Here is a 17,177-nt window from a genome sequence, read left to right on the forward strand (position 1 = left end):
AAATCAACTGTAATAATTGTCAAACAGGCCCCAACCAAAGATATTATAAACACTAAGATGTGTAACGAGGAGCAAGAAAATGTACGGAGGCAGCGTCATTTTTGTCAAATGCGACTCACACGTATTCAGTCTATTTTTAGAATGCCGTTTCTTGACTTCTCTCTCTCTCTCTCTCGCTCTCAAAACTCCGCGCTGCACACTGGGCCAGCCGATCAGATTTTTGGCCAAAAATACGTTTTTCTTTTTTAAGAAAATGACCAAATTGAGTTTGGGATCCTTTTTATAATACATTAAACTAATTTATGCCAAAGTTTCAAAGAATTCGGACAAGTAGTTTTCTTTTACCATATTTTCAAAGTGAAAAATTCATAAAATATTGATGGAAAAGAAAAAATTTAGAAGTCAAAGATGCTGATGTTGCTGTTCGACTTCTTTCCGAAACTTGCAGAAGGGATTATTTTCAACAAGTAAAAAATATAATATAGCTCGTATGTCTTACTTGTTTGCTAAAATAAATGTAATTGTTAATTTTTACGCTTTTTTTCAGCAAATGAGTACTTTGCTTTTCGAGTGCCTTCGAGTGCCATCCCCAAATTAGTTCATTCCTTCAAAAAAAAATTCGTTGATCAATTTACTAAAACCGTAGCCCACCGACTCGATGCGGTTTTGCCTTAGTTTTCGGTAATTTAAGTTTTAATTGAAGGCTTAACTCGAAGTCGAGCTATTTTGAAGAGCTTAGCTAAGAGAGTCCAAGAGTATGCCATACTTTATTTCTTCAGGTTTTGGTGAACATTTTGCGCTCAAAAATTTGATTTTAGTGTGACTAACATCTAAAATCTACTTTTTACGTACACTAATCGATTATGGTATTTTCCAAACCTATATCTATCTATTTAATCAGGACTATGCGAATAAAAATGTAGCATACTTTTGTGATGACTTCAGAATATGTCAAATTAACATTAAACAAATCAAAAAACAATATTTTTAAACAATTTTTTTTACATAATTTGATTATATAAAACTTAAAAGGTAAGAAGAACAAAAAAATAGAAATTTTTTTTTAAATCGATTGTTTGATAAACGTTGATGTGGGAGCCTCCGAAAGTTGCACTTTTTAACGGTTCATAAATCTTAAATGACATAATATTTTTTAGTGATGTTAATTTTTTTTAGTTTGTTTTATCTCATACTTTATTGTTTTCGAAAATGGAAGAAGTGCGTCTTCTAGTTATTTTTTTAAAAATAAAAAACCGAAAAGTAAGTAAAAATTTCCGACTTTGGTCTGGATTATCTATATCATATAAAATTCCAAGAAATTTTACTTTTAGTTCGTTGGAAAGTTCAATCTTTTAAGAAAAAAACGCAAAAAACTGCATCCTTCTAACTGTCCTAGGAAAGAAATTACAGATTTTTGGCCAAAAAATTAACTTTCTGGCCCAGTGTGCGCTGCAGAAAAGTCAAAATTCAATTTTTGTCTCATTTGTTGATTTTTGAATTATGTTGCCGAAAAGGAATCGTCCTAAAAGGCACATTGCGCACAACATTTCAAAAAGGGCTGTGGCGCAACCAATACCAAGCAAATTTTTTTAGTGTAGGCAATCTAACTATCGGGATGAAACTTTCTCAAAAGTCTTCGTTTTTATTGCAAGTTTTATATAAGTCGGAACCAGCCGGACAACTATATCTTATAGCTGCCATCGATAGGACCGAAAAAATGGAAATGGGTGTTATTTGACATATTACTTTCTACTCTTGGGGATATAATTTCTTAAATATTTCTGAATTTCAAATTAGATTTATATCTTAGAATTAGACTATTATTAGACTATAGGACATTATTTATGTCTTTTTATCTTCGTTGCTTACACCAGTTTACAAAATAAAATCGACCTCTTCCTCGTCAAAGACAATAATCAAACTTGAAAATTTTGCAAGTCTTAAAAAAGACTCTTAACAAAATTAACAAGGATGCACAAACACAAAACGCAGAATTTCGTACAATGCCACTTCGCTTTATTTCACGATTCACAATAGTTCTGGTACAATGCAAGCGTTTTCAAATATCGCGCACAACTTTTCACTTCACTTTTCACACAAAAATAGACTAATGGTGCTTTCTGGGTGCCCTTTTTTATACCTATTATGAGATTCGAGGAGGAAAGCGATTTTCAAATCGAGACAAGTGTTTCAGGTTTAAAATTGAAGCAGGTTGCGGTATATCCCTGTTACGTAAAACCCCTAAAAAGTATCCTAAAAAATCTTTACCCTTTCTGACAGGTAACGACATTGCAAACCCCAAAAACAGACTAGCCATTGAGGTTTAAAAATATTTCCAATAGTTAACTAACTACCTGCTAGAATTCTCCATTCAGAAATTTGGATGTTGAATTTACCTGTTTGCATAACCCATGTTATGCATTAACTACGTTATTCTTAAGGTAAGAAAAGGTGTCCAATAATTGACTTCTGGTGGGTTAATTACTTTAAGAAGTGTGCAATCTAAGTGACTATTTTTAAGAGATGTTCAAAAATGTCTAACCAATTGTTTTTTTTAATACAACCTAAAAAGTGGTGTATCTTCCAAATTTTTGACTTTATTCAAATTCTGAAAGGTGGACACAAGTGGACTCAACGAGGACATATCTGTCAACCAAACAAAATTTTGAAAAATTCGAGTTTAATTTTTTTGAAATTTATTAAAAACTTAAAAGTGGTATATCTTCCAAAGTTTTGACTTTTTCAAAATTCTGAAAGGTGGACACAAGTGGACTCATCAAGGACTTATCTGTCCGCCAAAAAATTTTAAAAAATTAAAATTTTTAAATTCCATATTTTTGAAACTGGACGTGGACAAAAAAAACTAAAGGGATGACACAAGTGGACACATAATGGACAAACATTTCATTTTACCCAACCCAGCTTCTCTGAGCTTTGACGAGGTGTAGCTTCTAAACTAATGATTGGAATAAAGTTAAAGAACATTCTATTACCTGTAAAATGATTTTATTTTGTCAACTGGTGTTACTATTGTATTTTCTTCTACATTAATATTTTTAAAACGAATGCCAAAATAATACAAAAGCCACTAATTTGGTTTGTTGTAACATATACATAACATATAAATAAGTCAGTCAAAATGTGCCCAGTTTGGATGGACATAACAAAATTTTGTGACAAATATTAAGATATCAAACAGTTTACATTTTTCCCAAACTTCTTCATAAATATTGCCCCCGTTTGGTGCAGGATTAAACTATAAACCTCCTTAAATTTATGAACCTTTAAAAGCTTAAATACCTTAGTACAAGTAACTTACTTTGTTCAGCAAATATTTTTTGATTTATGTATCTTATGGATTTTTTCAGATGCGCCGTTGACGAGTATGGGTCTTTTCAAATTACGGTACAGCCAAATGCTCTGCAACCAAGTGCTCTTTAGTGAGGGAAGTCTTTCGAGCCACGTAACTTTTGCGGTTGACACAATTTAGGCAAAATCAACCAAACCGTTAAAAACCGGGGAAGGAGTAAAACATGCCTCATACACACAGCAGGCATGGATCATCTGGAGATGATTTATGCAGTACTGACGAAGTAAAAATATTTAAAGACGAAGGAGACCGAGAAGATGAAAAAATATCATCTGAAAACTTATTAGTTGAAGAGAAGTCGAGCTTGATAGATTTAACGGAAAGTGAGGTATGTAACCATTGGTTTATTTTAATTTTAAATAATTGGGCCAACTGCTTAAGATTTATTTTAGACAGCTAATCAGTTCCTTTATAAAAGTCTTACAACTTTAATAGAAATTTCTGGAAAACATAAATTTATGGTTTATAATTTTCATTTAATATAATAAATACTGTATTGACTGTAACGCCCATCTGGTTTAAATACGTTTACTGAATCCTTATAAATACCCGCTTCTGCAAGAGTTTACAAATCTGACGACAACATCGTAGATGTGTATAGAGTAAGACCATTAACTATTGATACTTCTTCATTAAATTTTGATGCTTATGAGTAAAAGTCCCATCACCTACAGGTTCCGCGGTGAAGCTTGGAATATAGTTTGCCGACATTTGGAATTATGTAAATGGAATTTATCTTATGGAATTTAATCCTCTTTTATTATTTAAGTGGGGAGATACATATAGAACTATAATTTGTTCAGTTCTAGCTTCAGTAATTTTTGAAATATTACTATCTACTCTTGGAAATATCATTTTTTTAATATTTCCGAATTTCGAATAAAATTAAAAAAAATCGGATCACTGTATCATATAGCTGCCATAGGAACGGTCCCAATTTTGAATTAAACTAGGGGAGTGTAGGGTAAGGTGACAAACGATTCGTTTTTTTAATGTAACTTTTCTAAAAATCAATATTTTTCATATGTGTAAACGCAGAAAGTTGCTTACATCTACTGAGCATATCCCTGTAAAATTCGGATTCGAAATTCCAATGCAGCCAAGTGCCTTAGCGTTTGGCGTAAACCCTTCTTTTTTTGCACTTTCAAAAGTTGTAGGGTAATGTGACGAACGATTTGTTCTTTAATGTAACTTCTCCAAAAATCAATATTTTTTAAAAGTGTAAAAGCAGAAAGTTACTTACATTTACTGAGCATATTTCTGAAAAATTTGTATTCGAAATTTCAACGTAGCCAAATCCCACAGCGTTTGGTGTAAATCATCCTTTTCACAAACAAAAAAATTTTTTTTATATTTAATTTACGGAAAAGTTTTTTTCGATACGGAAAAGAAAGAAGTAATAAGATAATACCGAAACTTACAAAATAAAAAAAGGGCAAAGTGCAATTTTTTAAATAAAAAAATTTTTTTTTTTGTTTAATTAAATTAAACTGACCTCACTATTAAAAACAACAATAAAACTGCAGCAGTAAATGTTATCTGGTATTATTATATTTTTTTATACCCTTGCAGAGGGTATTATGATTTCAGTCAGAAGTTTGAACGCAGTGAAGGAGACGTTTCCGACCCCATAAAGTATATATATTCTTGATCAGCATCACTAGACGAATCGATCTAGCCATGTCCGTCTGTCCGTCCGTCCGTTTCTACGCAAACTAGTCTCTCAGTTTTGAAGCTATCGTGATGAAACTTTCCCAAAAGTCTTCTTTCTATTGCAGGTAGTATATAAGTCGGAACCAACCGGATCGGATAACTATATCTTATAGCTCCCATAGGAAGGAAACGTTAAAAAAAAATCGGACGACTATATCATATAGCTGCCATAGGAACGATCGAAAAATTAATGGGAAATTAATTGGAAACAAATTATAGCTCCGTTGGTTTTTATTGTATTCTCTTATACTTTTGAATTAAATTTAACAAAAATCGGACGACTATATTATATAGCTGCAATAGGGAAGGATAAAAAAAATAATATTAAAATATTACGAAATTTAAAATTTTTGCGATTTGTAAGTTAATAGGAACGATCTGCAAGGGTATATAAGCTTCGGCTGGCCGAAGCTAGCTTTTTTTCTTGTTTACAAATAATTAAAGATAACAATTAAAATTCTTGAATAAAAAAAGTTCGTCACAATACCCTACAAAAAGTTCGTCACGATACCCTACAAGGTAGACTTGGAGCAAAAACGGTGTCACTCTCAAACGGCGCAAAAGAAAAAAATGCGAGGTACCAAAAACTGTTGATAAAGATGTCATGTATACGTGCATATATTTGCCTGGTTTTATTTTCCACTCATCTCTGCTCTGGTACTGCTGAAACACAAGTAAATTGAATAGGTTTGCTATTTTGCGCACCACATTTTTAGCGAAAATTACCTCACGAACAAATTACGGGACTTCTTATTAATATTACTATAAATACATTGTCGACACGATAAGGGGAGACGACTACATTTATTTGGAATTTTTGTCGTAAAGTCATATATGAGATTCGACGAGTTCGTCACATTACCCTACTCGTCAAATTACCCTACACTCCCCTAAACAAAAATCGGACGGCTGTATTATATACATAGCTGCCATAGGAAGGATTAAAAATGTAATGCTTAAATAATAGGAAAGCAGAAAAATTTTTTTTTTACCTTTTTGAGCGAAAAAAATTGAGGGAACTTTGTATTTTTTTCAGGTGTGTAGCAATTATTTTATGAAACTGAAGTTACTATTTATTGATAGTACATGTTTTTATCGAAACAACAAGCGTTTGATCTTGAAAATATATGAATAATTTACAAAGTTATGGCAATTTTCTCGGAACCCTTTTTTTTTATAGCGGCTTGCGGTGACCACGATTGCACAAGAACTATTTGATCGATCTTCTTCATTTTTTTTTTTAATTATTCGTAATGATTGTGCCGAGTTCGTGAACGATTCAGTTTTTATGCGTCAATTTTGATTTCGCAGAAAAAACATTTTTTATAAAATTTTTAGTACTCGAAAAATTAACTTTTTGGAAAAATTGTTACTGTATGCAGAAAAAAGCAAAATATTCCTGTAAATAATCGTTCACGAACTCGGCACTATCATTACGAATAATTTAAAAAAAAATGAAGAAGATCGATCAAATAGTTCTTGTGCAATCGTGGTCACCGCAAGCCGCTATAAAAAAAAAGGGTTCCGAGAGAATTGCCATAACTTTGTAAATTATTCATATATTTTCAAGATCAAAGGCTTGATGTTTCGATAAAAATATGTACTATCAATAAATAATAACTTCAGTTTCATAGAATAATTGCTACACACCTGAAAAAAATCCAAAGTTCCCTAAATTTTTTTCCTCAAAAAGGTATATAACCCCTTAAAAAGTAAGCCAGCTGTGGATTGTCCACAGCTCGCTGTGCAGTACCGATTTTTATGAAACCAAATTTGTGTTGTTAAGAAAAAATGTAGAAACTGTCTAATCCTAACTTACAGAATATATCTTAAAAACTTAAACTTATATCTTAATTAAAAATATTTTTTTTTAATTTTTGTTGTTTTTCTTTTAGAAAAAATACTTTAACGTCTGGTATTTTTTGTTAAAATTGTAAAAAAAGGGTTTTTGACTTTTGAAAGAGTGTCAAACCCATAGTTTTTGATATAATGCATGTAAATTAGGCTCAGACATTTTCTACATACAAATGTCCAAATTCGAGATGAAATAGATTCCATTTTCCATTTCATTTTTCATTTCGAGTTTACACTTCAATTGAAGAGGCCACATCGACCTGTGGGAGACCCGCAGCTGGCCTACTTTCTTTTTTAAATCTAGCATCACAAAATTATATGAGTGATTCTTTGTGAAACGTATCGAGATTTTCTTAATGGTCTCAAAACGATATCTCATTTTTATCACGACATTTCACCATTTAAATTTTTAAAAAGGTAAAAAAAAATCCATTTGACAGAAGCGAAGATATGGCGACGCTTTTTTTTTGTTTAAATAATTTTTAACTTTAAATTACGTGGGGTATAAAATAAATAAAACAAGAGAGAACGCTATAGTCGGGTTGTTGTCCCGACTATCTAATACCCGTCACTCAGCTAAAGGGAGTGCGAACGCTGTGTCGGGTTGGTGTCCCGACTAATAATCGTTACTCAGCTAAAGGGAGTGCGAGGGAGATAGATATATAATTTTTGATTGCGTATAACTTTTTAATGAATGGTCCGATTTGAAAAATGTCTTCTACATTTCGATAGGTATAAATATACACAACAAAATTGCATTTATACTTCTCGGAAATCTTTAAAGATGTGGGCGCAGGACCCATTTTAAAATCGTTAGTGGGCGATTGTGGGCGTCAGAGGGGGCGTGGCGCTCGGCTAAAATAAACTTGCGCTGCGTAGGAAGCCAAAGAATATGTGTGGGAAATCTCAACCTTCTAGCTTTTGTAGTTTCTGAGATCTCAGCGTTCATACAGACGGACAGACGGACAGACGGACAGACGGACAGACGGACAGACGGACATGGCTAGATCGACTCGGCTAGTGACCCTGATCAAGAATATATATACTTTATGGGGTCGGAAACGCTTCCTTCTAGCTGTTACATACTTTTGCACGAATCTAGTATACCCTTTTACTCTACGAGTAACGGGTATAAATACTCCAAAATTATAATATTTGACAAGCTTTCATATAAAAATAACACCCATAATGGTTCCAGTGCAAAATATAGTCCCAACTTAAAAAGAAAATTTCATTCGCGGTTTTCTGCAAATATATTTTTATAATTAAGTAGCAAGAAGTTATTGTCCCACGTTGAAATTGGTAGGGATTTCTTTGCTATACCAAACTACATTTTTCCTATGAGTTTTACCTAAATGGGAACAGTCGTTCTCCCGGAATAATATAATTTAATGTATAACAACGAAAGATTAGACATTATACTATTTTTTTATAAAGATTAAAAATGTCGATTTTAGTTTTTTTTTTCAGTTTGGACTATATTTTGCACTGGAACCATTATGGGTGTTATTTTTATATGAAAGCTTGTCAAATATTATAATTTTGGAGTATTTTTATTTATTTTATACCCCACGTAATTTAAAGTTAACAAGAAAGGAAGCTAACTTCGGCCAGCCGAAGCTTATATACCCTTGCAGATAAAGTAATGCTCACTCGGTGCAGTTCCAGGGATTCCAGATTCAGCGTTTATATTTTAATTTTGTTTATACATAAGTAGTCAAGAATCAAAACGCATACTTCCTACAAAGTTACAATGAATTTTCTTATATTTGTTTGAATATTCCTATGGAAGCCTTAAGATATAGTGGTCCGATCCGGCTCGCTCCGACATATGTACTACCTGCAATAGAAAGAAGACTTTCGGGAAAGTTTCTTCGCGATAGCTTTAAAACTGAGAGACTAGTTCGCATAGAAACGGACAGACGGACAGACGGACAGACAGACAGACGGACAGACGGACATGGCTAGATAGACTCGGCTATTGGTCCTGATCAAGAATATATATACTTTATGTGGTCGGAAACGTCTCCTTCACTGCGTTGCAAACATCTGACTGAAATTATAATACCCTCTACAAGGGTATAAAAATTATTTAAACAAAAAAAAGCGTCGCCATATCTTCGCTTCTGTCAAATGGATTTTTTTTTTTTACCTTTTTAAATTTTTTTTTTAAATGGTGAAATGTTGTGATAAGAATGAGATATCGGTTTGAGACCATTAAGAAAATCTCGATACGTTTCACAAAGAATCACTCATATAAGAACACTGTAATCAACAAGCCAAGTTACGAGATCCCAGCGCAATCCCTTCTTGGTGAAAAAAAATCACGATAAACATAAAAAAATTGCAGTTCTATATGTATCTCCCCCCTAATATGATACCAGTTTATTCTTTTCGAAAAATGTAGCTAATTTTTGGTATTACAAAATAGTTATCTGCCTTTAAGCGAAAAAATAGTCACAATTTTTTTTGGGCCGTTATTTTTTTTTTTAGTAAAGGAAGAGATAATGCAGTGCGCATTGAGATATTTAAGGTATACCAAAATACATTTTTTGAAAAATAGAGCTTTAGGGTTTGCGAATTGGTTTCAAAAATTATCACCCACATGCACCATATGATCAAAAAATTAATTTAATCTAGATGGCGTAGATTTCAGCCGTACATTCGATGTTTTGCTCTCCCTTTTTTTTTAACTTTTATTCCAAGAATATTCATAACACCAGTTTACAAAAAAAAAAAATCGATGAAATATACCATGAAGGAAACCTTTGTTTTGCGGTAAGGTACGTCTTCCTGATTAAAAAAATGACACTTAAATTTTATTTTTATAAATACATTTTTTTTTTTTAAATTAAAGGTAATAGTCTAGAAGAGGGGCCTGTGCCCCAAAAGCTGCGAAAAAATTACCCTCGATGGACCGCGATTTCTTAGGTATTTACGTGAAGAAGATTATCGGCGGAAATGCATGGTTCTCTTGTAATTGCATTTCCAGGATTTTTAGGTCACTGGTTTATCTCCTTCTAAATGTTGACAACGTTAACCTATAGTTTAAATGGGATTTTTACTGATGAACAAATATCAATACCTAAACTCACAAAAAAAGTTGAAATTAAAAAAAATCGATTTTGTCTTCCAATGAAATCTGTAGAAAATTATTCCACTGATTTAGAAATATAAAACAAATAATAAGAGGTTGGCACTTTACCACAAATATTTAATAGCCTTTACATGTTAATCTATTTTTGGTAAACAATTTAATTTTTTCTTTGTATATAGGAAAAGGGTCAAAAAATTGCAAGGCCGGACCACAGCCCTGTTTTTAGTAAGTATATATTTATTTTTAATTTATCAAATTGATGAATTGTGTTTATTAAAAGAAGAGTGTCTAATTGAATTCATTTATGAATGTTATGATTTTAAATGGACTAGCCGTGTAGCAAAGGCTAAGGCCCAGCGCTTTTGGTCCCCACGCATTACACTCATAAAAGTTGTAACCAAAAATCTCCGTAAAGGAACAACATTGCCCGTATTATTTAAAAATCGAAAAAAGGCGCTGACCTCTCTCGCATTAAATAATCGACTACTATTGCGATTTTTTTTAAGAAAACTGGTTAGATATATTTTACTTAAACTATTTATACCCGTTACTCGTAGAGTAAAAGAGCAAAAAGTATGTAACAGCTAGAAGGAAGCATTTCCGATCCTATAAAGTATAGGTATATATTCTTGATCAGAGTCACTAGCCGAATTATATTTATCAATACCTATCGAAATGCAGAAGAAATTTTTTCAAAACGGACCATTCGTTAATAAGTTATGCGCGATTAAAATTGTAACAGGGAGAAAAATGCGTTTCCGAACCCATAAAGTATATGTATTCTTGATCAGGGTCACTAGCCGAGTCGATATAGCCATGTCTGTCTGTCTGTCTGTCTATATGAATGCTGAGATCTCGGAAACTACAAAAGCTAGAAGGTTGAGATTTCCCACAATCGTCCACTAACGATTTTAAAATGTGTCTGGTGCCCAAACCTTTAAAGATTTTCGAGAAGTATAAATGCAATTTTGTTTTTTAAAATCGGACCATTCATTAAAAAGTTACGCGCAATCAAAAAAATGTTATATATCCATATCCCTCGCACTCCCTTTAGCTGAGTGACGGGTATTAGATAGTCGGGAAACCAACCCGACTATAGCGTTCTCTCTTGTTTTAAAGTCAATTGCAAAGCCTTCGAGGAATACACTTTTTAAACTGGTCTAGCCCCAATACTGGGGTAATAACAGTACGAAACTTACTTTCGCTATTAACGGTATAAGGTAAAAGAGATCACTAATCACACCAATCCTTTGATCTAAAATGAAGTACATTTGTTGTGGTTTTTTTTCTAACCTTTCTTTTGCTATTAAAAATGCATTATAGCTCTTTCCTGGATTTCAAGAATTCCATTATTCCTTAAAAATTTCGCGTTGTCAAATTTTGGTTTGCCGCCCTTAACCGTTATTTAGTTCATTTTGCTCAGTTTGACTGATCTTGATCTGGCCCATAAAACCCTCGCTTACAAATTCGACCATGAGCGCAACCAATACTGCGACTATGACCAATAGTTCTACCAACCTGCCGAAGTCATAAGAAATTAATTAAAGACCATGTGTTATCATAAAGTACCCTCAACCATTTTCACCCCAAATGGAATTTTTGAAGTTTGGCTGAATACCACGACGATTGCAGACCAACAAAATATTTAGTAAGAGAAACGCGTTGGGTATAAAATTGGCCTTCAGAAAATAATTTTTTCAAAAAATCTCGCGAGCGACTTAAGTCCAATAAAGTGTCCCGAACAGAATGAGACGATTTTCAGGAATTTGACATTGACGGAAATTGGCTCGTAATTTCTTCAACTGATAGCGCTTTAAGCTCAAATTTAAATCAGCCCTCTGATGTTCTAAGGAACTCTCAGTGAACACGGTGCGCAATTTAAACGAGTCGTTTGGCCACTAGAGCCACATACTATTGATGCCCTTTGACTATTTGAGCCCCCTTCTCCCCTACACACTGTAACACATTCTAAAAGGAACATATTTAAATTTTGTACCTTTCTTATAATCAATAAAAAATCTCTTTCGTCCCAGGGGATTTTAATACTTATTGTGTACCGAATATTAAAATAAGTCAAACGAGCCTCAAAGTGCTGCATAACTTAAAAATTAAAGCTTAATTTGAAAAAGATTTTTTAAAAGTAAAAGGTTAGAGATGAAAAAATAAAAATAAAACCGTCCTTATCAGGGGTGTCACAGAAACCGTCGACGGATTTGGGGACGGTTGGTTTAGGAACCAACCCACCAAAACCGTTGGTGTCGCAGGAATTTGAGAGTTTGAGGCCTATTTTCATGAATTTTTTATTTTATTATTATATCAAAGTACAACACTTAAACTATATTTTCTGAATTTTTCATTGAAAAAAATTAAAAACTAAGCCGTCTGCGGCCAATCTCCGTAGCCGCCTCCAAAAAAAGAGGCTTTGCGGTGAACAGCATAACTCGTTACTGGATCATCAGAAAAAAACAAAAAAAATGTCCATTAGTTAAGATGTTTCTTAAGGTAATCAGATCAAGTTTTTTTTTTTTTTTTAATTTTTGGATTTTTGGTAATACTTTGAAGTCAAAAACGTGATTTGAGCCTAAAAAATAGGATACATTAGTTATTATAAAAGAAAATAAAAATCTCGACCTGATTACCTGCGGATTTAGGTACAGAAATAATGTGCAAAATTTCAGAATGATCGGTACATTAGATTTCGATGGACAATGTTCACCGACTTAAAAAAACATACTTTTCAGGAGAACGATTTAAAGTTTTGGATAGGTAGGTTCAAATGGTCATATTTTTTTGTTTTTGTAATTTTCATCCGATTGACATGCAATTTTAACGCAACATTCTTGACGTGTTGTACATTATTAAAAAAATTAAATACTAATTAAATACGATTTGACCCAAATTGGTCTGTTACGTTTCAATTGGAATGACCCATAAGCGCTCCCGACCTTATTACTGGAGAAGTCTATGTATTGGTAGACCTTTTGTTTAAAGCTAAAAGAAAAGTCGCTGTAGCAGAAACACTCTTTGTCTGAACGAGTTGTAAATCTGTTTTTTTTTTTGAAGAAGCTAATAACCCAATTTAGTCTTAGAAATAAAAAGTGAAAAATGTAATAAGAATCCTAATTTTCATATTTTTTTATCAAAAAATGAAATTATTTTATTGTTCTTACAATATAGTTTTTCTTCCGAATAAATTTGGTTCATATGGGCGGTTCTTTTACAAACCGAACACCTTTTCTTGGTGGTTTGATTTGCCTGAAACTTTTTTTACGTGTACTAATCGGAAAATTAGTAAACACGTGTATCAGGATTTGGCCGAAAAAAATGTATTTTGTTTTTTTTTATACCCTTGCAGAGGGTATTATGATTTCAGTCAGAAGTTTGCAACGCAGTGATCAATTTAATTTGATCAAAATCGGACGACTATATCATATAGCTGCCATAGGAACGTTTGGAAAATTAATGAGAAATATTAGAAAATTGAACATATTTGCGATTTGGTAATTAATAGGAATGATCTGCAAGGGTATATAAGCTTCGGCTGGCCGAAGCTAGCTTCCTTTCTTGTTTTAGAATTTTTTTAGTTTACCAAAAAACGTGAATTTTGAAAAAGTACCCTCTCATCCAAAATCTGAATCTCCGGTTGTAGTAATCCGATTACCTTCGTGTCTTTTGCATTAATTACTCTAGAACCCCCTCTTTAAAAAAAAAATTTAAATATAAAAATAAAAAAATTAAGATTAAAAAAAAAAAAATTTTAAGGGTTTCCCACAAAAAATATGTTTTTTTTAATTTAATTTAATTTTTTTTATTTTGTTAGTTACCATCGGTTTTTGTCAAAAAGGTTGAGCCATGTATAGTTTTTAAAATATCGAATTTGTTTTAACAAGACCGGCTTTTTTCTATAAAAAAACGTCGCAGCATGTAGGTCTACTCTCTCACTCTTATCGGATCCTACTGGAATTCATGTTTACTCTGGGAATCGCGGTTTTTATGTTTTTTAAGAATTTTTTTTAGCTTATCTAAAGTCAAAAGTGCGTTTTTTACCTAAAAAAATTTGACTTTAAAAAATAATTACACATGACAACAAAATTGACTTTTTTAAAAAGTGCAGGCCAATGGGCAATAAATTGTGTTAATATAGACGTATATCCGCATATTGGCATACCTAGCTTTTGATTTTAACGGGTGGTAATTGTGAAATCACTTTTTGAAAAAATAGCAACATTTAATGTTTTAATTTAAGATCAATCAAAGCTTATGGGCCATTTAAGTAATTTGTTATCCTATATTCTGAACCCATTTGATGCGAACAGACTTAAAACAAGAAAGGAAGCTATATACCCTTGCAGATTATTCCTATTAACTTTCAAAAATATTATATTTTCATTTACTTATGTATATGTTTCAACAGTCTAAATTTTAGCTGCTTTCGTATAATATTGGCGTTAATTGCTTGATCCTTACTAAGGCCTTATAACGAATCGGGAGTGCACACAAAATTTCTTTCAACCAAAGCAGGTTGGTTTTGTGCATTGATGTACATACGAACCATAACGGATTCGTTTGGAAACAATATAAATTCGTAGTACGTTTTCGTTGTCTGTACTTATGTTTGAATACAGGATACAGAAGAGTAATTCTGCAGTTATTGTAATGGCTCCCCAAAACACCTCAAAATCTAAATTTTTTATTTTGTTTACCTAAGGCCCCCAAAGTTCACCTGAGCGAGTATTTTTTTTAGTCGATTTGTGAATACCGTGGCCAAAAATGGCGTCGAAATTGCAGATCGCTCTCTCACAGCTGTCGAGAGTATTTCGTCGATCTTAAGTACTAGGCTTTAGGTAATACAAGAAAAGTTTGGTTATTGGTTATTATGCATTGGTATAACCGCCGATATTCCGAAATTCACTAGGTTAAAGAATTTTACTTATATTGAATCATTTTAAATTGGAAATCATGATAATGTAGGTATACATAATACAAACGCTTTCATGTAAACTGGACATTTAAATGTGTGCGTGCATGATTTTCTTATATTGCTTTAACAACGTCTGTTCACATGTGCTTGTGTCGAGTTGTAGACCGGGCATAAACGTTGTTATGCCTAGAGTAAGGGAGAAAGAGAACTTTGGTAGAGTTAAGGGGGGTGGGGGAGGGGGGTAAAGGACAGGGGTATGAAGGTGCGTCGGATAAATAACCGGCTATGTACGTTGACTTAAAGTTTGGCATCCACCGTTTCATGGTGCTAACAAGGTGATGAAGATCGTTCACCGACACGCTACTTCACTTCTTTTGTTTTCTGTCGTTATAAATGCCTTCAGTATGCGTATAAAATACACAAAACTCTGAAAAGTCATACATATGTACACATAAAAGCGAAGTGGTTTTGCAGCCATATCAAGTGTACTACGCTTTGGCTTTATCAAATAAAACATATACTAATATAGCTGTGAACTTTGTAACATTTTATATAATCTTTTGGTTTCATTTTGTAGGTCAATTGTGAAATACAGTTATGTTTGTTTTTATTTAACTTTTATATACAAATATTAATGAATGCATTTTAATATCCTTAAGAATTTAAATATTTAATATATACGTATTACCCTATTTCTCAGTGTATCCTTGAAAATTAATGAGTTTTCTTGGAATTTTTAGTCTTGTTAAGCTTCGTTAGCTTTAAACTTTTAAGGTTGCTATGTTCGCGATCGCTTGCTTTGGACTTTGTCATGTCTACAGATTTTACCTGGTTATTTCTAAAGCCCTTTTTCATTTTGAATGTATTCCTTTTGGTAAAAGGCAATTATATATTTCTGCATTTGTATGTAACTTGTAGAATATAGAGTTGCGACTCCATAAAGTAGGAAAATTACACAAGAACACCTATCAAGAGGAGAGATACATATTGAAACAAGAGAGAACGCTATAGTCGGGTTGGTGTCCCGACTATCTAATACCCGTCACTCAGCTAAAGGGTGTGCGAGCGCTGTACTGGATAGTGCGAGTGAGATAGATATGGGCACTTCCAAAAAAAAGTCCACCAAGCCAAAAACCTTGAAACTTGAATAAAACATATTTCCACATGATTTTGCCCCGATATTAGTTTCTAATTAGTTGGATACTGAGCTTAACTACAAATTTGGAGTATAGTTTGATTATTTTTATGACAAACCCCACCAATATACGCAAAAATCCGTTTTTGGCCATTTTTTTGTTATTTTTTGGACCTGTCTTCTGTTGTAAATTTATCCTATAGGAATGCTAATATGTGACATTTTTCTGTACTGAATGCTTCATTCACATGCTAAACTATTAAGTTAAAAGCAAAACATCCAGCAATTGAGAGATAGAGGTAAAGAAATCCGCTTTACAAAACAGTCGGAAAAAATGTCCCGAGCGACATGTCCCGAGCGAATGTGGTTGAAACTGCATAAAAAAACAAGAAAGGAAGCTACCTTCGGCCAGCCGAAGCTTATATACCCTTGTAGATAAAAGAATACTCACTCGGTGCAGTTCCAGGGATTCCAGATTCAGCGTTTCGATTTATTTCAATTTTGTTTTTAAGTAGTCAAGAATCCAAACGCCTACTTCCTACAAAGTTACAATGAATTTTCTTATATTTGTTTGGGAGCCTTAAGATATAGTGGTCCGATCCGGCTGGCTCCGACATATGTACTACCTGCAATAGAAAGAAGACCTTCGGGAAAGTTTCATCGCGATAGCTTTAAAACTGAGAGACTAGTTCGCATAGAAACGGACAGACGGACAGACGGACAGACGGACAGACGGACATGGCTAGATAGACTCGGCTATTGGTGCTGATCAAGAATATATATACTTTATGTGGTCGGAAACGTCTCCTTCACTGCGTTGCAAACATCTGACTGAAATTATAATACCCTCTACAAGGGTATAAAAACGGCAAAGAATTTTTGAGTAAAACCAAAAGCATTTCATAGCGACATGTTTGAACAACATTCTAAAAAAAATCGCATTCAAATATTCCATCAGAATTTGCTAATTTCTGGTGTTGTATGAACTTCCCCAAAATCCACTTCTATTTTTGTCCCGAGCGAATACGGCAGTTTTTTACCGATATCTTAAAAACTAAAAGTGGTACAAAATCAAGATTTTTACCAA

General features: G+C 33.1%; 1 protein-coding gene across 5 annotated transcripts in view; it reads left to right on the forward strand.

Moving 5' to 3' along the window:
• The window catches only part of pan (transcription factor pangolin), a 115,333-nt gene that overhangs the window by 5,669 nt on the left and 92,487 nt on the right, over window positions 1-17,177 (forward strand). For 4 of the 5 annotated variants that reach the window (XM_044395384.2, XM_070218093.1, XM_070218094.1 and 1 more), the window contains exons 2-3: window positions 3,369-3,698; window positions 10,214-10,259. In XM_044395384.2, coding sequence (XP_044251319.1) covers window positions 3,534-3,698; window positions 10,214-10,259 — 211 coding nt within the window. In that variant the 5' untranslated portion in view covers window positions 3,369-3,533. Of the gene's footprint in view, window positions 1-3,368; window positions 3,699-10,213; window positions 10,260-17,177 lie in introns of those variants that run through there. The other variant, XM_070218095.1, reaches the window with a different exon arrangement.

Source organism: Drosophila takahashii, chromosome 4 (genome assembly GCF_030179915.1).
Source record: "Drosophila takahashii strain IR98-3 E-12201 chromosome 4, DtakHiC1v2, whole genome shotgun sequence".
NCBI lineage: Eukaryota > Metazoa > Arthropoda > Insecta > Diptera > Drosophilidae > Drosophila > Drosophila takahashii.